Source organism: Sciurus vulgaris, assembly GCF_902686455.1.
Source record: "Sciurus vulgaris genome assembly, chromosome: 2".
NCBI lineage: Eukaryota > Metazoa > Chordata > Mammalia > Rodentia > Sciuridae > Sciurus > Sciurus vulgaris.
Genome location: NC_136462.1, coordinates 68,185,499 through 68,207,199, shown reverse-complemented (window position 1 = coordinate 68,207,199; position 21,701 = coordinate 68,185,499). Strand labels below are relative to the sequence as shown.

The 21,701-nt window shown below is 37.2% G+C and overlaps 1 protein-coding gene across 1 annotated transcript in view; it reads left to right on the top strand.

Annotated features, from left to right (window-relative positions):
- NPAS3 (neuronal PAS domain protein 3) overlaps positions 1 to 21,701 on the top strand; it is an 846,643-nt gene that overhangs the window by 707,965 nt on the left and 116,977 nt on the right. Inside the window, 1 exon segment of the mRNA XM_079127214.1 lies at positions 15,386 to 15,560. Within this exon segment, the coding sequence (XP_078983340.1) occupies positions 15,386 to 15,560 (175 nt within the window).

The window sequence follows — 21,701 nt, the reverse complement described above, 5'->3', positions numbered from 1 at the left end:
AAGTAAGATCTTGCCATTTACACTAATGTGGATGAACCTGGAAGATATTATACTAAGTGAAATAAACCAAACACAGAAAAAAAAAATTAGTACATGATCTCACTTTTATGTGGGATCTAAAAAAGAGCAAAATCATAGATACAGACTGCTTTCTAACCATGACCTGGCAACTAATGCAGCTGTGAGTTGTGCAGATTCCCTAAGTTCTGAATCTCAGGTTTTTGGTCTGACCCACAATGATAACAACCCAGTGTTCTAAAGAGGAGAGAGGTAACATACAAGAAAGACATTTGAGGCCATCAATTTAATTGAACCAACATTTATTGAGCACAGTACTAGATGCCTTGGAAACTTTAAAGATAAATAAGATATCATCACAGATATCTTCAAGAAGCCTGAATTGTGGAAAAGGGTTTAATATGAGTTTACACTTAGCTGAGTTTTCCTTAAGTTTATAGAATAAACCATTTCCATTTTCTTTAGAAGTATGACATTTTTGAGACTGGGGTGCAAAGGAGGTGAAAAGTGGTTAGAGAAAATTTTCCTACAGCACACATTTGAAGAGAAGGAGAGACAGAGAGTTGGGAAAGGAAGAAGTTAGTATCTTTCATCTGTCCCCACAATACTATCTCTCTTTGCCCAATTTTCTGTATTTGATATTGTCTATTGTCAAGAAAAGTCCACATAGAATTTATTTTTCACATAAAATTGTCCAAATACACAAACATTAATTATTCACATTATGCAAATATGATACTAGTGGTTCCCTTTTATAGTGGGGCTGGCCAAATGCATTTCAGTCACTGGGTAACATCCTGTTTCACATGAGGGTTGTCAATTTGACTACAGAAAGTGATAGAAACACTGACTTTTCCATCCAGATATCACCTCTTACTCCAAGTGCACCTTCCTCAAAGCTCCTGCAAATCGTAGGTATTGATCTTCTAGGATGCCAACCATGCTTCTTTCCCATGTCTCAGCCTGAAAGGCAGCAAACCTTGCACGTGCTCCCCCCGCCATAGATTCTTTCACTTTGAGGCTTCCATTCCGCCGAAAGTAGACAGACAGTGTGTCAATTGAGGGAAATTGGGTATGGTACTTAGGGCATTTTATAGGCATTTTATTATTCATTCTCCATTGTTAGAAGCAGGGAGTATCTCTACAAGGTACAAGTTAAAAAGTTGAGAGACAAAAATGGTACAGAGACTTATCTGCCCTTACTCTAAGAATCAGTGGTGAAGGCAGGGTCAGGGAGCAGGAAAAACAGGCCTTTGCTTCTCAGAGTGACATCTTAGTTAGTGGTTCCTGATATGCCTTTTTACATTAATAATGGCAACTTAATTTAATTGGTCTTTCTATTTCTGTCTTTTTCTTCTATGTTGACAACTTTGATTTCATACACCCTGAGGTAGTGTTCTAGTATATTGTTGTAGCATGCCAATAAGTCTGAGACTATGGTTTTCTCACTATTTTGACAGTGTTTAAATACTGTTTTTCAACTTAGGCTAATTTGGAATGACCAAAACCAAATAAAATATACCAAGATAGAGCTGCTGTAGTTAGAAGTAATACAGAGGTACCTCAGAGGTTTCAGGGACCTCTTTAACCCCATCAGCTCATAGGTAGGCTCAGACAGAATCTGTGAATTACCTGAACTATCTGCAGCCTCAGGGAGAAGTTGGGGAAGGAAATTAAACTTTTCAATCCAATAGACTCAAAGCACCCATGATTCCACTGGGCAGTTGTCTTTTGTTTTAACATGATACCTATGTTCCACACCCACATTAGTAGCTATTAATATGCTTCTGAGTCAAGACCAAGTAGTTTTGGTGTAATCTGTAGTATGTATTCTAGAATTTTGATTCCGAGACCCAAAAGATCAGAATTGATAAGCTGGAGCATGGGCTTTTTGTTAATATAATCAGTGGGTAAGCATAAAGGATAAATCATCCTACGTACTCTGGGACCTCAATAAACAGCACACCCTTCAGAATCAGTTCATTTCTCAAAAATAAAGAAGTACCGCATATTTATTCACTCACCTGTTCATTCATTCATTTTTTTAACATCCATTGTGCACTAGGGTTGCAGCAGTGAAGGCAGATATGGCTTCTGTCCCCAGGGAACTTATATCCACTGAATGAATACTTAGGCTCATTGACAACTCACTATATGGCAGATTCGCTTAGCTTGGGACATTGCATGCATTATCTCATTCAATTTTAACAACAGGAAGGTAAGGTACCAATTATTATCTTTGCTCTACTTATATTTGAGAAAACAGTAGGGTAATTTTCTTAAGGATGGTAATGGTTTTGATCCCACGCCAGTTGCCTCCAGAGTCCACGTTTAAAACCAATACACTCTATTAGGGGCATGAAAAAGTGATTGAAAAACTTCCCAGAAAATAACCTCACTTTGTCTGAAAGTAGCCATAAAACTGGATCTGGCTATCCCAAATACCCCACCAAATGTTCTCATGTTCCAGTGTAGAAATGTGTCTTGTCTGCCTTGCTACCTTGCTAGCCTTGGAGGTGGTTTTGTTTGTTTTGTTTGTACCAGGGATTGAACCCAAGAGTGCTAACCACTAAGCCATATCCCCAGCCATTTTTTTAGATTTTATTTAGAGACAGGGACCCCTGAGTTGCTGAGGGCCTTGTTAAGTTGCTGAGGCTGGCTTTGAACTTTCGATCCTCATGCCTCAGCCTCCTGAGATCCTGGGATTACAGGCATACATTACTAAGCCAGCTCAGAGGTACCTTTCTAAATGTTCAGAAAAAGAAGGAACTCATCAGTCTCAGATATGAGACTTCATTTCCTAAAAATGCAATTAAAATTATAAGAGACTTAAAAGTAATTGTGAACAGTCACCCAAACCCATTAGAGAGTAAGGAAGGGCCAGCAGTAAATTCAACTAGTAGGTTACCAGAAAACAAACCCCAACAATCTCTCTTTAGTATAATAAAGGGAAAAGAGTACCATTAGAGTGATAATGTTTCATTAGTGAATTGGAATTGAGTTTTTGTGTCTTTGTTTTGTGTTTGTGCATATGTAGGACTGTTGAGACAATGGAACAGACAATAAGAAAATCAAAAGGATGATCAATGATAGAAACAAAAAGTATCTCCAGGTACAAAGGAACCGAGGGAATTTAGTAAAATGAAATCCCTGAGCATTTTGCATGGTGATAGGAGATACTACCCCAGCTCCTCCAAAGGTAGCTCTCCTTAAACTCAAATATGAGCTTGTTATTCCACTTGGAAGAAGTGAATGAGATAAGTAAACTATATGCAAATTACAAGAGGAATAGGTTTTGTGGTCTAGACTCTAGGAGGGAACAAATGTTAAACTGAAAAGGGGAAATAAATACCTAGGTATCAATAAAAGTAAACAGTTTGTCCATTGCTTCAGTGAAGTCAGATGGTGCTCTAACAGGCTGTGTTCTCTGATGAAGTCCCCAATTCTCATTAATAGTTTCTACAGTTCAGTCTACCAAGTCCAAACCACTTCCTTCAGCTCATTCTCCAGCTTTCATTTCTTGTAACTCATTTCTAAACACGCATATTCTTACCTTTGAGGCATCTGTGTTCATTTATGGATAAAGAAAAAAACTGCAATTGAGTGTTCAAAAGTGTTGCTCATGAACCTTTGATTCATCCTTGTTTTGATGTTGTTTTGTGTTTTGCATTTTGGTATGGATGACATGAACTTCTCCATTTGCAAAAGGGTTTAATCAACAGTAAATGTTTTGAATCAGATTAAAAACACAAATACTTTAAGAACTACGTATTTATTCTGTCCTGCTAGATGCAGTTGTTTTATCTTGCTTCTGGAGGGCAATGCAAAGCCACGGATGTACTAATGAATCCCTTGCAACAGGCAGGTGTGTTGATGGTTAACAGTGATGAATGTTTATCTTAAAAGGGCCTGGGTTCTTCCCCAGAATTTTCCCTCTTCTCCTTGACACATCAAAAAATGGGAAATCAAAAAAAAAAAAAAAAAAATTTGGGAAATCATCTAAGAGGCTGTTTTATTTGTCTGTGCTTTCAGGACAGCACATTTACATACTCTCCAAGGCAAACAATATAAGCAAGCCCAGGTCTTCCAAGAGTCCTTAATTATACGTCTAAGAATGCATATGTATTCACATGTAATACTTGTGTTTCTGCAGTGTTCCCCCACCCTCTTTAGCTGACATGTGCTAAGACTCTTTGAAAGCACAGAGTGAAATCAAAAGTATAACAGGCAAATGCACAATGAGTTGTTAAATGTGATGGCAAAATAAAAAAAAAAATTAAAAGCTTCAGTCGGTATGATCAGTAAAAGAAAAAAAAAAAAAGACAGCCGGCAAACTGTCTATCATGTGATGAAATTTGACAGTAGGGATTATGGCTTTGATGGACCAGAACAGCTAATAGAAGAAGCTGACATTTTTGAAACCCTGCTAATTAAGGGTTCCTTCCTTAATATTAAAATAAAGTCTTTGTCTGGGTTTTATGGTTGGAGAATCAGGTGTTTTCATTAATATATGCCAGTCAGTCTTAATAAGCTTGGAGGGCAGAGGAAGTTATTATTGAGTGACCTTCTACAAAATAAGCATGTTGCTAAGGGCTCTAACCCTGCCCCGTTCAGACTGATGAATCTCATTTCCAATGCAAAAGCTTCACAAGAAATCCAAGTATTCTCTGTGCAATCACAGAAAATAATCCTTGTGTCTCTTGTAATGTCCAGAATTGCCACTTACTACACTACTACTGTACAATGAATATTACAATACATATTATTTTTCTACCACAATTGTCTACATTTCTGAATTGCCCAGAATAGAAAAACTTATTGTGAAGACACTTGTATTGAAAAGTCAGCTCATTTTAATACTTTTCAAATAGTCATCTACTCTGTTCATGAATTATAATGCTCAGAATACATCTGACAATACTGGCTTTGAAAAGGAGATATGTCTATATTATTACATATTCATTTTCAAATAGATTTCAAACAGATTTTAAACCATTCATTGAAATTCATTGAAATGATAAATTCACAGTTGGATTTTGATTGACTCTTAATCCAATTTTACTTTTGATAAGTTTTCACCCCTCACTTCCCACCCACCCCCAATCTTTCTCAACCAATGTATTTTGTGTCCTTCTTTTGTTTTTTAAAGCAAAACTGATAGGGTATGGTAAAACTTGAAGGTTTCGGTAACTACATGTAAAGCTTGTCAAAAAGAATTGGTAAATTAAATTAAAATCAGTAAAGCAGCATACCACAGGTGATTTATCTGGCTAATTTCCAACGTGCTGCTGCTTCTCTTATGGAATGGAAAGTGTTCACAGTGGCTGACTGTTAGTTCACATCCTGGATGAAAACTTTGAAGAGTCTTTCAGTTAATGAGCCTTGCCACCGTTCTAGATGACATGGAAACATGCAGGTTAGACAAGGTTTTTGGGGTTGTGATAAATCACAACCCCTGAAGTTGTGTGCTTGTCCAACTAAAGAGTGCTACTGAGATGCTACTCCTCTTTAGTTTTTCTGTCTGCCCTATGAAGAGAAGTTGGGCCATACCACTGTTGCCAGATTCATGGTCAAGTTAAAAAGACCATGAGCCTATTAAAAGTCTCTTAGTGGGAACGGAAGAAATAGATTAAACCAGCAAAGTACATCATGGATTTAATGCTCATACAGAGGGGAAAAACTCATCAATCATAAAGAGTCCATTTGAGTGTGTCAGATATGGGAACAATGAGGATGAGAGTCTTGGAGGACAAAGTAAGTTCAAGTGTGGCAATTATTCCAACTTAGGTCTAAGATAAGACAATGTCTCTAAAATTCCGACTTGAGAAGAAAAATGAGATATGACATTTCCTATAAATGATTACTCAAAATTGTTCTTCAGTATTTAATGGAGGAAAATGTTAGTGAACACCAGCATAGATCATCTAATTATTGAAAGCAAAATCAATCACTTAGCCTTTACTGAGCCCTCTACCTAATGCTTGCCCAATGCCCTAGGCTTAACTAAGCACAGTGGGGTACCACCCCTGCCTTTATAAGATCCAGTACAGTTAGGACCCTATTGGGTCTTAAATTTCTTCCATCTTTCCATCTAAGACAACTCTCCTTTCTCATTCTCTTGTTTGTGTGGAGCCAGAATGGGAGTCCCTATCCCAGATACTTTTGGTTCACAACCATCTCTGGACACACCCATACCAGTGTGGGTCATGGACTAGCAATATCAGTATCACTTCCTGAATATGCAGAATACTTGGGCTTTAGCCCAGATCAGTGGAGCCAGAATCCCTGGAAGCCTGTGACTGTCTATTTTAAGGAAATTCCAAAGAGCTTGGGAGAAAACTCAGTCTCAATATTCTAATATGCTCACATCACAAATTAGTTATAGATTACATTGTGTTGTGATATACTTTTGTCATCTCATTTGACTTCATGTTTGTCTTTCTTCTTCAAAGTAAATGGTAAACTCCTTGGGGGCAGAGGCCAGGTTTTCATATTTCTTTCTATCCCCTTAGCCCCAAATGTAGCCTTACAAAGAACAAAGGATTGATAAATATTTGATCGGATGATTGATTAAGTCTATAAATTTGGTCGTTTTATTCTCCAGACATCCGTCTGCTTCTATGTGTTTTACTCTCTTTTACCTCTTCTCTCCTTCACATCATCTTCCTGGTATTCTAATACTTCATGCTCTAGTCCAGGGATTCTTGGGTCTGCAGCAGCACTGTCCAATAGAAACATATTGTGAACCACATGTAATTTCAATTTTTCTAGTAGCCACAATTTTAAAAGCAAACAAATGAAATTAATTCAGTCTCACATATCCAAAATATAATATGGTTTGTGTTCTTTTTATTTTGTACTGTGTCTTTGAAACCTGGTGTTATTTTACACTTCCAGCGTATTAGAATTCAGAGTAGCCACATTCCAAGTGCTGAAAGCTATGCTTAGCTTGTGGCTACCATATTGAGGGACAAAGCTCTTGAGAATATTCATGAGTAAACAGCATGAGTGTCTAAAATCCCTAAAATAAAATGCCAAATTGTATGTGTATGTCTAGAGTACTTTTCTGGTGAGACAGAACAGCAGGTTCTCAAAAGAGTTTTCCCCTCCACCACCACCACCACCACACTTCCCTGAAAAATATCTTAAGGAACACAAGCACTGCGTTTAGCCTCTGGAATGACGCGTTTCTTTTGACCAATTTTCTCTACTTGCCAGTTCTATTTACATTCTCTATTGTAACAAGACTAACTCACAGTCTGTTATTAAACAGTTGTGAATTTAACTTATTCTTTTAAAATAGCACCTAGAGAGTGCTCAGAGTGTTGACTTGCTTCATAGAAAATAACCTCAAACACTACCACAGTTAGCAGTTACAGTAGCCAAAATAAAGTAGCAATACAGAGCCCTTTTTCTTATGATAATTTACTACAAATGAATTATACACCAGGGCCATGGTGTACACATGGCATTCAAGAGATTTCCAAGATTTACTTAACTATCTCAACAGGGAAGATTCTAGATGTATCAGTAATTGATCACAGACCCAGAGAATTTTATACCTCCTTGTTCTTCTCACTGGATTAGCTCCCAAATGTCCTGATATGCGCTAACCACTCACTTTCCAATGTTGCTGAAATAGTTTTGCATACTTCGTGGTTTTCTTGGATGAGATTTTTAAAGACCCCCCCTCACAGATACATGGAAAAGGCAAGCCAGCTATTTCAAATATAGCAGCTGTAGCATTTACATAATGCTCTAGTCTGAGAAACCAAGATGTCAACTGAGCAAGATACTTTTCTTAAACATAAAGACTTCTTGAGGTGTACAGAGAAATTGTTTGTGGTTAAACCTCTAGTTTTACTTTGTTTTTTCCTTCTCTCTCAACAGTGTCACTAAAATATCATGACTGAACTCATGGTGAGGGCCAATGTTACCGATCTTCCATCATACATCAGCCCCTTTAAAAATGATCAGGAGTGATTAATTGTATTATCCATATGCATTTTAGTATTTATTATTTATTAGATTATTATTTTGTGCATTAACCATATCCAAGGTGTTAGACATATGAACCATGGTGTTTTACTGGAATTAGAACAAAATAAAATCACCCTATATAATTTTCAAAACTAAATGGAAAAGTCAACTTCAAATTATCATAGTTTTCTTAAACTAGTTAACATTCTTTACAATACAGAGACTGTCCACTATTATGAGTAATTACAATGTACCAATAAAAAATTTAGAATAGAGAGGCTGTTTAGAATCAAGGAAAGATTTACATTTCAATCTTATAAATATTTTCTTGTTCACATGATCAAAAGAAGAAAGAAAATAAAACACTATGAGAATAATAAAAATAATTAAACAAAAACTGAGATGTATTGATACTGAAGTCTGGCTATGCATAACATGCATCTCAATGTGTATCCAGATTTAAATGACAAATATTGAACCATGTAAAATTTGAGGATAATGGATTAACTATGCCAATATCAAGTATTTTATGTTGATTGGTCTCCTTACCATCAAGGTAATGAAGTGGCTTTGAAAGTGACAACTTACTATTTGTCTGATCTTCAGAAAAGCGAGATTGACTTCAGTTACTTATGAGATTAATGCTTCATTCTTGGCATCATTTCACTTTTTACTATGATGTAACCTCCAATGGCATCCTTTTTCTCCTTCCCAGCACTGTGATAAATACTAAAAAGTTGGCCTTTCCTGCCCTACAGACACTTTAAAACTTCAAAACTATAGGAACCTTGTAAAACAAGGTTTTAAAATTTTCTGATTTCACAAATCCCTGGACTCGTTCCTATGATGTAATGTCCCCACAGTATTAAGGCATTCTCTGGGTTTTTCTTTTAACTGGTGTCTCTTAATGAAAGAAAAAGGATATTGACATATCAGAACTATTCTAAAGCCTCTGCTTCCATAACATGGCCTGTGGAAGTATACCTGAATCAAGAATGCAAAACATTTTAAATACAATATAATTTATTTACTAGAAAAAATACTGGAGAGGCCTCAAAGAGTCCGTAGGTCTATTTTACACAGATTGTTTCTATAAGTATTTAAACACATTCTATTAGATTCTGAGTGTGGAATGACTGACCTAATATTTTTGAATATTTACTAATCAGTGTTAATTACTGCCTGATCAGGAATGCCCGTGTTAAATACACTGTTGCAAATAACTGTGCCCAAGTTCAAATCAGGATCTTCAATTCACTCTTTATGGGCTCTTCCATTTCTCCAACCGTCTCTTTTCCTTTTTCCTGAGAACTAGGAGAACCCCTGGAATGATCTTCTGGTACTTCTTAACTGAAGTTCAGAAGTGATTATAAAGTATGTCTTTGGATGCTGTTTTTGCAAATTCTCAAGGCAGCCACTCCAGGGGTTATAGAAAAGTATATAAAAACAAAAAATAAAATGTAGTTGGCCTCACTGTCTCCCACAGGAATCGAAATATTTATTTCTGAAGATAAAATAAACACACGATGTGGTATCATTTAGCTCAGCTTCTTCTAAGGGAAATCTCTGTTAGCATATCTGTAAAAAGAGAGTGGATTCGTTTTCTTATTTGATGACACTGAAAGGATTTTTCATTCTCCCTCATCGTTCTGATATAGAACCTTTCTTTCTTCTTGTTCTACTAATTTATACACATATTTCTGTAACAGACCCAATGCTTTTATGCGTTTTTCTTTAGATAAGTCAGCAAATACATAGAATGAGACAGAGCAGTAAAGAACATCAAGTTTCTGTCAAAACAGTTCATAAATATTCAGCAGAGTTCTGCAATATGTAGGAAGTTATGAAGATGGCATTAAGATACCAGTAAATCCAAAGAAAACCTATGCTAATCAAGCTATCGTATCTTATTATATTTTATTCTTATCACTTTATTATCCTTCAATAACACAAATGTGACCCCCAAAAGCTACACATTCTAACCTGCTATGGTGAGATAGAATTTCCACCTGATCCTGGGTCAGGATTTTCTAAGTAGGATGTCAGGGCCTCCTGGTAGATCTGAAAGCCTTACCTAGTAGTTAGCTTTCTAGGGCACTTACCACTAACATAGTCCTCTCTCAGGAGTGACCTTCTATTCAAAAATAGTTGGCAGCACCTGTGTAAGTGGACCTAGCTGCAAAAGGACACCTGAAAAGGGGCTTAACCAAGAGGACCTCAAGTCCTTTCAAGGTCCTCAAGAAAAACAGAACAGAAAAAAAATCTACTAGAAGGTTACGGCATTCTACCTTAAATAGTAGGTTTTGAATGACCTTTTTTATTTGATAAAAATCAACTTTGTATTACTCCTAAAACTGAAGTACTTTTAAAGAAATATCTTAAAAATAGATTCTATGATCTTTCTGTATAGAAAATTCCTCTTAAGTGGTTCTAAAATGGAGATGACTTACAGTATCACTGCTTATTCCTCATTTTTACCAAACCCTTTCAAAGAGGGACTGAATTCAATGAGTTGCACTGTTAGTACATTGCCATAGTTAAAAAGTATTGCTAACTCCAGGGGGCCAAGCCAAGGCTATTGACATGCTTGCTTGATGTATGAAAAGACAAATTAGTCCCCCATCCTATCTACCAGCAGGGTACAATGACCGAACATGGAAAAGTCAACTCAAACCACTGTATAATATATTACTTTTTTTCCCAGGAAACTTCAGAGTTACCAAATCAACTGTGTCTAGTGTGCAAATGACATGCAAGCTAACAGACTGTGAAATAAATTTGAGGAAGGCCATGTGGTTTAGTGTAACTATAGGCGATGCCAGATGGCACTTGTGGCTCTGGTTTGGGAGAAATCTATGGTAGCATTGGATGGAGAAAGCCAGGAAGAAAGAGTTTAAGCAAAATGTTGTTTCTGGATATGATTGTTTATTGCTATCTGCTGCCATGTGTTCTCAGCTATTTTACAATATACTAAGCAATGTGAGATGCTCTTTTAGAGTGACTCAGCTGGAGTAAAGTAGGACCAAGGGGGTGAGTTTGGCAACAGTCACACTTCTTTGTCCTTCGTGTGCTGGGGAAACCATTCAAAGACCCATGGGTCTGTTTCTTGAGTTTAATAAACAGAAAGCGGAATTTTTAAACTATTGTATACAGTGATTGAATTTACTATAAAATGAAGAGGTTTTCACATTTACTTTAGAATGTAATTCACACTAAATAGAAAAGCGCACTATAGGTGGGGAAAGGAGGAAGCTATAGAAATCATTGTGAAGGCTTAAGAATAGGACCAATAATTAATATCAAATAAATTTCTACTTTTGGTAACTTGAAGAGAAAGTTAGAAATAGTTTTTGTGGAACTGTGTTATAATTCAGAAGAGGATAGAGGGGTGTGGAAGTTGGAAACTAACTAGCTAAACAGTTTTGCCAGAGATTGGAAACAAAATGGGATATGAAAGATGGTCATAATTTTTTTAAACAGTTCCTTAAAATCTGCCTTTCCCAGTATTTATACAATTCTGTCCTCAGGTAAACTCAGTCGGGGTCTGTAAAAGAAGGTATAAGTCTTAATGCATCCGGCAAAAATTTATTGGAAATGAATATATAATGATGTTATATTGTAACTCATTTTATAAAATAAATAATGTTGTAAAAATAATGTCATTAATAATATTTTTAAAACAACTTAAATGTGCTCAAAACAAATAAAGATCAAGCAGAATTGTTTTCAGGCCTAAATTCCCATCCTTTATTCATTCAACAAACATTTGTGACCCACCACCTACAAGGAACCAGAAGTTTTGGAAGAGTTAGTAACTGGGGATCTGAAAGTACTTAATTCACACTGGATTAGAGTTCTATTTTTCCTACTTGAAACTAACATGAAGTAATGACTCTTCATCAAGTAAAAAGACTTTCAGTCTTACTTTCTGTAGTCTATTTTTTGGCACAGAATTTAGTGGCAGGAAATATGATTTCTAGTCTGACTTACCTAGTTAGTGTTCATTTGAGGAAAACAAAAAAGACAAGGGTTAAGTGAGAAAAAGTGGTGGACTGCGTGTGAGTCAGCTGGGCTTATAGCCTTGCTTCTGTCTTTACACAGCTGGATGAACTTGAAAAAGCATTTTAACTTCTCAGAATTACAGTTTTCATCAGTTATATGAGGGGATATTAATAGATGGTTTTTAAGTTCTCTTTCAGTTCTAAATTTTAATTAAGTGGAATCAGTAAGAGAAATGTTGAAAGTGTTAGATAAATGTGTGATGTGGTGGTGATGACGTGATGACTGGAGGTGAATACTGAGTAGATTTTTGTCTACCCCCACATCTATTTTGGCTTAGTACATGTCCTTTTGTGTTCCTTCCATTGGTCTAAGAGTCCAAGATATCCGGAGCCCCGGGGCATTTGTCAGGCTACCTCCCTCAGCTTCCTGCCTTCATGACACTCCATATTCTCTCCTGCCAAGAGTGCAACTGAAAGGGAAAGAAGCTCACAGGTCCATACTTAGCCTCTGTGACTGCAAATGTTGCTGCCTGAGAAGTAACAGGTCAAGTCAATGGACTTTGAACCACTTCTGTCTCTACCATTGGTCTTTTCCAATACACAGATTCTCCTGTGAAATGCGGAAAGTCACACCAATTCAAAAGATTATATGAGAGTTTATCAAAGCAAAGTGTAGAAAGTACCCGCACAAATAGGTGGCTGCTGATACTGTCATTCTTGGAGTTAAGGTTCAAAGCACATGTCATCCCTGCCATATACCCTGTTTAAAGTGATGTCCCAAAGTGATGTCCCAAACCCCAAGTTGTGTAGCATCCATTCTTATCAGCCAAAAAGCAACAACGAGAGCTGTCATTTTAGAGTGTTTAAGTCTCAGAAAGGGACTTCCTCTGCATGGTTTCATTGGATTTTCATTGTCTGTGGAGCAGCAAAGTAAGTCCTGTTTTCATTGCAGCTCTCAAGGCCCATATCGTACACCAGTTTTAGATTGCCAGTTTTAGACTAGGAAACCAGAGCCTAGGGAGTTAAGTGAATTGTCCAAGGTCACACAACTGAAAAGGAAAAGAGTGTGATCTCAAAGTCAGATCATGTCGCCAATTATCTTGTGCTTTCCACTAAACCATATGGCCTTAACTACAGGAATGCATGAAGACCATGACAGTGTCAAATTCTTTGTACCAGCCTCTCAATCAGTATTCAGCTCTGAGATGTCTTGCTGGGGGAACCTATGAAGTCATTGGAAGAGAGAGTCCGCAGCATGCATAATGCCATATGGCACATTGTGACTTAGTCCTTCTCTTCATGTGCCACACTCAAGACATTGTTCTATGGAAAGGAAGTGCCTGCACATCAAAGCAGATCAGGTTGTGGAAACGGCGGGCTACTCCTCTTCTCTGTAGACTGGCATACATGAATATTCAACAACCAGGACCCCTTAAAAATCTCTTTTAGATCCCACTTGTGCTGCCATCACAATCTGTGGTCTGTGCCAAAAAACACTTTGAAGTATTAAAGAAAACCATTAGAGTTTGAGAAAAGTGACAAAAAATATTTATGAAAGTGCCACAATTGGACTCCATGTAAAATGAGCGGCTTCCTCATATTCACTAATCCCCAAACAAAATAACTATCAAGAAATATTAAAACACACATTTTATTAGTTTCATTTAATTTCTTAATTGCTCAAAGTCAGTTTACCCATTTATTGCTGTGTGAAGTGCTTAGAGGCAAGGCACACATTAAAGGGATTATTTCCGTGTAATCCCCCCCTCCCAGAGGGTCGGAGCTGATCACTGTGAATCCCGATGTACTCTCTGCAACAATACCAAGTGGAGGAAGTAGGTATTGTGAAATGATAGAGTCAGTAGTGGAGTAATACAGGGGGAGAATGTAATTTAATAGCGAGAGAAAGTACCTCATTTTCGGTAAAAGTTAAGTGAGCCTTTTTCAGGAATAGCTATTAACCAAACTGAATTTAGCCTCCTCTTTTTCTGGCTCTACCTCTGTTAATTGATAGATGTTGAAGATGTGTAGCCTGTTAAGATTTTAATCAAATGGTGTCTGGCAGAAGATTTGATCATCTTACTGGGACTTGGAGTTCTGAGGGTAATAATTGCTCTGAGTATTTCGCTCCCTGTGACAGTTCGCCCATAGCCAGCTTTCCTTCTGGGCAGCAAAAAGAGTGCAAGCACTCAGGTGGAATTTGGAGGGATGCTGGATATTACACAGGAAAGGGATATGAAGTAGGAAAGGCTCTAGGTAAATATTCTTGGTGAATATTTACCTTGTGACAATGTGATGTTCTGGCAGCTTCCATGGCACATCATAGCTGGCCTGAGACCATTACACCCCAGAGGACTGGGAAACCCATTAGTGACCTAGGAGAAAGCTTTTCCTTGTCCTATTGCAAAAGCACCTCTCCCTGTTGTAACACCTAACCCAAGTATGTTACATTAGAAGCATTACTGCTATTCTTAGAAAGAGCTAAAAGTTAGAGCTTTGGAAGAACTCAGAGGTAAAGCCAATCCTTGCCCCCTGAGACAGCACACGACCCAGATACAGGGGGCCTGCCTGACAGCACTGAATTGGGAGGGGCCTCTTTTTTAACAGTTCATGTTCATTCTCTATGCTCATAGTCAGCCTAATTCAAAGAGTGCACAAAAGAAAACACTTTTTAAAAAGCCCTCAAGGAGATTTGTACCATGTATTTTATTAGATTGAAGGCAAAACAAGCTGATACCAGCAGAAAAAAAAATGGCTGCTTCAGACCCCAGCTGACCTCTTTTGCATGGAAAATTCTCCATATGATTACAGCGCTAATGAGTAATATTTAATGAAAACATTATGCCTTTGCATATATTTGTAAGCAACACTCCTTACATTTAAATTTACATAGAAATAAGAGGGTATGTATAAACCACATCCTGGAAATCTGTGTATTTTAAGGAAAATACTCATCTGCTATCTCTGGATTTTTCTATAGCTGTTTTTATACAAAGCCCAAATTTCTCAATAAGAAAACTGTAGAATTCAGTCAATCATCCAGTTGACACTGAACATGCAAGTATTTGATGATGCGTGGATAAAACAGCTGAACGCAAGGCAGACTTGTCCACATTTCACAGGATGTTTTGGTTTTATGCAAACAACAGTGTATGAAGGAAAAACTGGGCTAAACAATTGCTAAATAAATACATGAGAAAAAAAAGTCTTTCACTTTCAAGTTCAAGAATCCTTAAGTATTTGAAGATGAAGCCTTCGAACAAGAATTGCTTCTAGGGCCTGAGTGTTTCCTTTTCTGCTCAGAAACTGAATCACCGTGGTGCTGAATTTGAACATGGAAAAGCCTATGACATCTTTCTTTCCCACCCTTTTTCTTCCCTCTCTAGGTGGAGCTGACAGGCAGCAGCGTCTTTGACTATGTCCACCCTGGGGACCACGTGGAGATGGCAGAGCAGCTGGGCATGAAGCTCCCACCTGGGCGGGGTCTCCTCTCGCAGGGCACAGCAGAAGACGGGGCCAGCTCAGCATCTTCCTCCTCTCAGTCAGAGACCCCTGAGCCAGGTGGGAATTCAAACCCAACTTGTGGGTTGGTGGGCAGGACCTTTGCTGAATGAGTGTGCTCAAGGCACCCGTGTGAAGAGACTATAAATAGGTCTAAGGGTATTTAACAATTCTGTGCAGCTTTCAGTCCCAAGCAGTAATTAAATAAGGAAGAGATTTGAAAATAAGGAGACATTTTAATAAGTATAATCCAGAGATCTAATTTCAGTTGAACAATACATATAGAAGGTACTAGTTCCTTTAGTTTCTCTTTCATATTACTAGAGGAAAGCTTCTGACCTGGAACACCTTCTTCCTTTTATTGTTACCATGGCTAAGTGTAATGCATTTATTTATTATTCAGCAAAATCCGTGGCAGAGGCATTTTGAATATTAGCTTGTGGAGAATTAGAAGTATTAGAGATTTGCAGAAATCTCGGTTTCTTTTTTTTTTTTTTTTTTCTTTTTTTTTTAAGCATCAGAAGGTACTTGAAAGATGTGAACAGATAAATTAAGGCTAAAAAGAAAACAGAAATGGCTACATTTTAAACTGCCTTTCCACCCTCAGTATTTAATTAGATCAATTGTATAGAGGAATGAACAGAGGTGACATTCCTCATTGGGATTCCTTCCAGGACTCTTATAGACTTTGCATTCAGAATGTTCCCATTTTCATTGTGTTGTACTGATGATAATTTAAGTATTAGGGGAAAATCCATTTATAAATTAAACAAAATGACTTGATATCCATCAGTCCCCTAGTTCATCAAGCTGTTCAAACACGGGGAAGATTGGCTGGTCGGCCTGGGTCTTCCGAGAGCGCTGGTAATTAGATCTGCGAAGGATTTATTCTTTGCTGATTGGGGCTTTAAATTAATTGAAGTTCCACATTTGTGGTTTTGTCCTTTTTGTACTTTTTTAGAGGAGATATTTCATATTCTTGTGTGGTGGAGTGCTTGGCCAAGCAGCAGTGGTTTAAATGTTAATTTTTCTCATGAGAAGTTTAAGATTTTTAATGAATCAAGGCCTGATTTGAAGTGCAAAGTTTTATTTGCTTACTTGGGAAATTATTTTTGCACTCTTCAAAGATGCCTGTACTTTACTTGATCTGTTGTTTTAAAACAGATTCATAACAAAAAAGCATGTATTAGAAAGAAAAAGGGAGAAAAACTGTTAATATTAATATTAAAATAACTCTACATACTTCCAAGGAAATACTTTAATTTGGCATGCCTAGAAATAATCACAATATACTTGTTCACACAGAAGGAGAAAAATATATTTGCTCTTTGGGAAATATTTTAATTCCATCTAGAACCAATTCATGTTTCCTCATTGAAGTCGACTGCAATTCCTAGGGCATTCATTATTCTGGAACATTGATGAGCATCCTTTTCCAGTTATCCCCACACATGAGAAAAGAAAAAAATTAAGTTTACTCTTGACCCTTTAAAAATGAGAATAATTTTGTTCATGGAAAGTCATACATTCTTATACCATACCTCACTGATTTTACTGAACAGATATGCCAGTGAGATAATTGGGACTGTTTTTCAGTCATTAGGTTGCTCATATCTGGGTGCATTTGAGAAGCAGCACATGAAAATAGTTTTCTACACTTTCATTCTGGAGTTGAATGGAGGCACCTTGATTCCTCACAACTCAAACATATAGCACAAAATAATTTAAAAAGGAAAGCATTGGAAGAGTGAACTTTGTTGCCCTGAATCACAAATTTCTAAGTTCAGACAGATCTTTTCAATTCTTTAGTTCAAATTCCAACATAGGCAGCAGTCCCTCTACAACAAAACCAATAGGTGCCCATTCTAGTCTGTGCTGGAACCTGTCCCTGAAAGAAAGCTCATGAATTCACAAGGCTGCCCACCTCCATAGCCAAGCAGTTCTGATACAAAGTTATTCCTGATCTGGAGCCCAACCTTCTTATCTACAACCTCATGTCCTCTGGGACTGTGTTTCAGACTTATTCTCTCTTCTCTATCAGAGCCTTTCCAATATGTGAAGTCAGAGACGTTAAATCCTGCCTTCCTCGTGTTTGCAGGTCAGATTGTGCTAATTCTACCACCACTGTTGGCTGCTGTGTTCCTGATGGTCTCAGCACTCCAGGCATCCTACGCTGGCTGTACTTCAGTTTGTTGGTGACCCTCTGAAAATATGATCCTCAGAAGGGCCCTCCAGATGTACTGTGAGGAGTACAAAGCTTAGAAGGACTGCCACTTTTCTTAATACAGGCTACTAACCTTCTGCTAATGCAGCCTAATGTTGACTCAGGTTCTATGACAGCCAGATCACCTTGTCAATTTATAAGGAGCATGATGCCTCCCAAATACTTATTGAGGGTAACTTTGCACTTGGAGGAGACTTTTGGAGAAAACAAATCCACAACCTATAAACCAGTTCTGCTAGGGCATCCTAGACTGGAATCAAAATAAAACAGCAAACCCAAAGAAACATTTTAATATAAGAACTCTGATCAATTCCATGCCTCTGAGAAGCACTAGCATGCATAAAACTAGTTATACTGTTAAATCTCCATTTTCACTTATTATTAATCCTGAATAATGGGAGAACACTTATCTCCTTCATCTGGTACCTTCGTTTCCTTCTGTAGAGTTACTTTATCCTTTAACATGAGGCCTGATTAAAAGGAATTATATATTTACTTGGGCTTACCTCCCCTACCTCTCCTGCCTTCCATTGGCCATCCAAACTAGGGAAATTGTGAACTCAGCTCTCTATATCCCTTAACAACTTGGGCTCATTAGCTGCATTTTTGTAAGGAAGGACTCTCCTCCTTGATGGTGAGCATGGTTCTTCCCATTAGAGAAAATCAAGCTGTCTTAGCCTTAAAAGTCTGTGGTATTGGTTATTTTCGATCTTTGGCTTAAAAAAGCAATTAGATTGACTACTCAAATACTGAAAAGCAGCATAGGGTGCTACCTTGAATGAAATATCTTCACTAATGCAGATGATCGCTCCAAGGGAATTACTTTAAAAGTTCATGTCAGGCACTACATCCCAAAGCTGCTTATGTTTCTTAAAAGCTGAAAGAATTTTAACAAGATTTCCTAATTCTTAATAACATGAAGGAACATTTTTTAAGACTGTTGTTCACTGCATCATAATCTTTTAAACTCTGATAAAATACAGATTCCTTTTTACATCCTGGTGTAATTTGGTTGGAGAAGGGATATCGATATATGGTTATTATGAAAATGAAAGGACTAGTAGGTATGGAATTTTTTAGAAGCCCTGATGTGTTCAGTGTAGCATTACTAAATGACTGAAATCTAAATAACATTTGGCATTATAATAAAAGGAAATAAGTGACTAAACCAGACTAAGAGGCAGTGATACTGTGCCATAATAGGAATTCTATTTCTTTGAGCTGCCAGCCTTGTGATTGCCTTGTCTTGAATCAGTCTCAAGATAATGGGGGAAAAAAAAAGATCTGTTGACTTGGCAGCAAACTCAGATAAATATTTTATATGTATGCACTTTTACTAATAGATTAGTAAATACATTATTTCTTTTAAAGAAATCTTAAGTCGAGCATTGGAAAAATAAATGGACAGCCTTGTTTTAAAAGTTCTGAAGTTCTGTAAGTGCCTCTGTAAGTGTAGAGCTAACCGTTTTGGAAGAGACTGCTTTTCACTGACCTGCAGGCAGCCATTTCTCTTCTCCCACGGGCTGTGGCAACATAGGGAGCACAGACCCTCTTTAACGTGCTGTTTGGATGGTTCATTTTCTTTTTTGTAGATCTGCTTATATCTTTTCATTACTCTTAATGATTCTGCAATATAGAGATTATGAGTGCTATCTTCATGTTTTCATAAATCTCAATGCCATGTCTTTTAAATGCTGAGTAAACAGAAAAGCAGCTCTTTCAAAAAGTCCTGCAGGAACTAAAAAACTCCCTATTTTGAAGGCAAAGAGTTGTCATAAAATTGTTGTGTTTTTACTCCTGCTTTCTTCTTAATAAAACAGATTTTTTTACAGTTATAAAATTAAGTCAGATTCATTGCAAAAAATTCAGAGAATACAGACAATAAGGGAAAAAGTTCAACTAATATCTCACTACTCAGATATAAGCACTATTAATATATGTACACCACATTTCCTTCCAGATTTTGCTTCTGTACCCCCATCTCTCTCTCTCTCTCTCTCTCTCTCTCTCTCTCTCTCTCTCTCTCTCTCTCTCTCATGCACACACGTGCACACGCGTACACACACACACATCACACGTGGTGGGACTTGGGGAGTTTTTTTTGTATATTTTACTAAATAAGATCATAACATACATGCTTCTAGTAACCTGTTTTTCATTTAACCTCACAGGCATCTTTCCCTGTCATGTTTCTCACTTCAAGATGAAATTTCCTCCCTGTCTCCAGAGGTTTGTTTCCCACTAGCTAACAATCAGCTCCCGCCTACCGCTGTCAGGAGTAACATACCTGGGCCCTGCTTTGGAGGGAATTCAACTAGGACAAGGGGTTCTTGCAGCTTATTGAATGGGTGTGAACTCATAGGGGGAGAAATCAATAGTGCACCAGGATTTAGACAATTTAGCAAAATGTATGAGACAGTACTTTGGGTGAAGAATAACGATAGCAGCATGGTTAACCCATTGGTCGTCTCAAATACAGGTTATCATGTTTTGTCTGAAGTTTCCAGCAGACGCTAGCCTGTTGTGTGAGTTTAAGAAAATCATTATAGTAATATGGACTTTATGCTAGCACACCCATTCTATGTCCTGAAAGTTTTAAAAGCAAGCAAAATTAAAACAGTAGAATACTTACCTATATGGAAATAATCTGCATTTTCTACTTACACCTCTAGGCAGTGATAAGTTTGATCAACTTTTGATTCTACAGGAACAGGAACTCAATTCTCTGCCTTCATTAGACAATATTCACAATAAATTATTTAATTAGAGAAACAAATGACTAGAAATAACAATAAAGAATGTAAAAATTCATCCAGAGGATCAGATCAATATTTTGATTTATCTAGAGGATCAGATCAATATTTTATTTAAAAAAAAACTACATGGATATGAGATCACGTTTATGGGTGAATTATTTACCATCTGGTGTACAGTTGGGGGGTCGTTTGATTTTTTTTCTTGTATTGGTTCAAGTTTCCTATCAATGAACTGAATTTAGAAGATAGATAAGGGAAACCATCTTACTAACCTCACATCCAACCCCAGTCCCCAGACAATGTGACTGTATCTACAGCACTTTCTGCTGTACTGCAAATGTCAAACAGAAGGTGTAATGGATTTAATATTAGCGCTGGCCAAGGTGTTGAGGGAGCTGTTAATAATGTCACTCCAGTTATTGATCTGAAGCCTTTAAAAATCAGAGAAAAGTGAGAGATCCCCTATTGGGGAAAGGCATACAGTGACTGGTTTTTATTGCCAATATATTTCTACATATAGAGTGGCAACTTTCTGGAATTATGTTACCACCATTAATCTCCCTGAGATTTTTGGAGTCATTATATGATAAGATAATATCATGAAAACTGTTCTGCATGCTAATGCTAAAAGATTGGACCAAATCTTTTAGATGTAAATACAACTTAAAAATTTGCATGGGGGCTACAGTATTCATACAAGTTGTCAAATGATAGGAGGTTATTAGTATAGATTTGTTCTTGATGATAATATATCTACTGGAAGTACAAACAACAAACTATATAGTCACTTGGATGAGCTGAACTCTTCTTTTGTCTTTCTAAAATTCTGAGTATAACCCATACAGTAACTAAGTTAAGATAGAAATGGACTCTGTTCTTACAATTAGTGCACATTTTCAGGAAACTGCTAATCTTTCAATCTGAATGGCAGTTCATATGCAATGAGATTCCTGCTTTCCATAGTCCCCCAACTAATAAATGAAATTAAAATGTATAATTTATGTTGAATGTTTATCAAACTGCAAATACACCTTTAATTCCTTTTCATATTCATTCAACATAAGCAAAGATAAATCCATCAGATAATGTACCACAGTGATCTCTGATGGATTGAATATGAAATGCATCTCTACTGGGGCTGCAGCAGGGATCTGAACCAGTTCACAATTCCACCCCCCACAACTGGCCTGACTCCTGTTAAGACTCAGATGTACATGGACA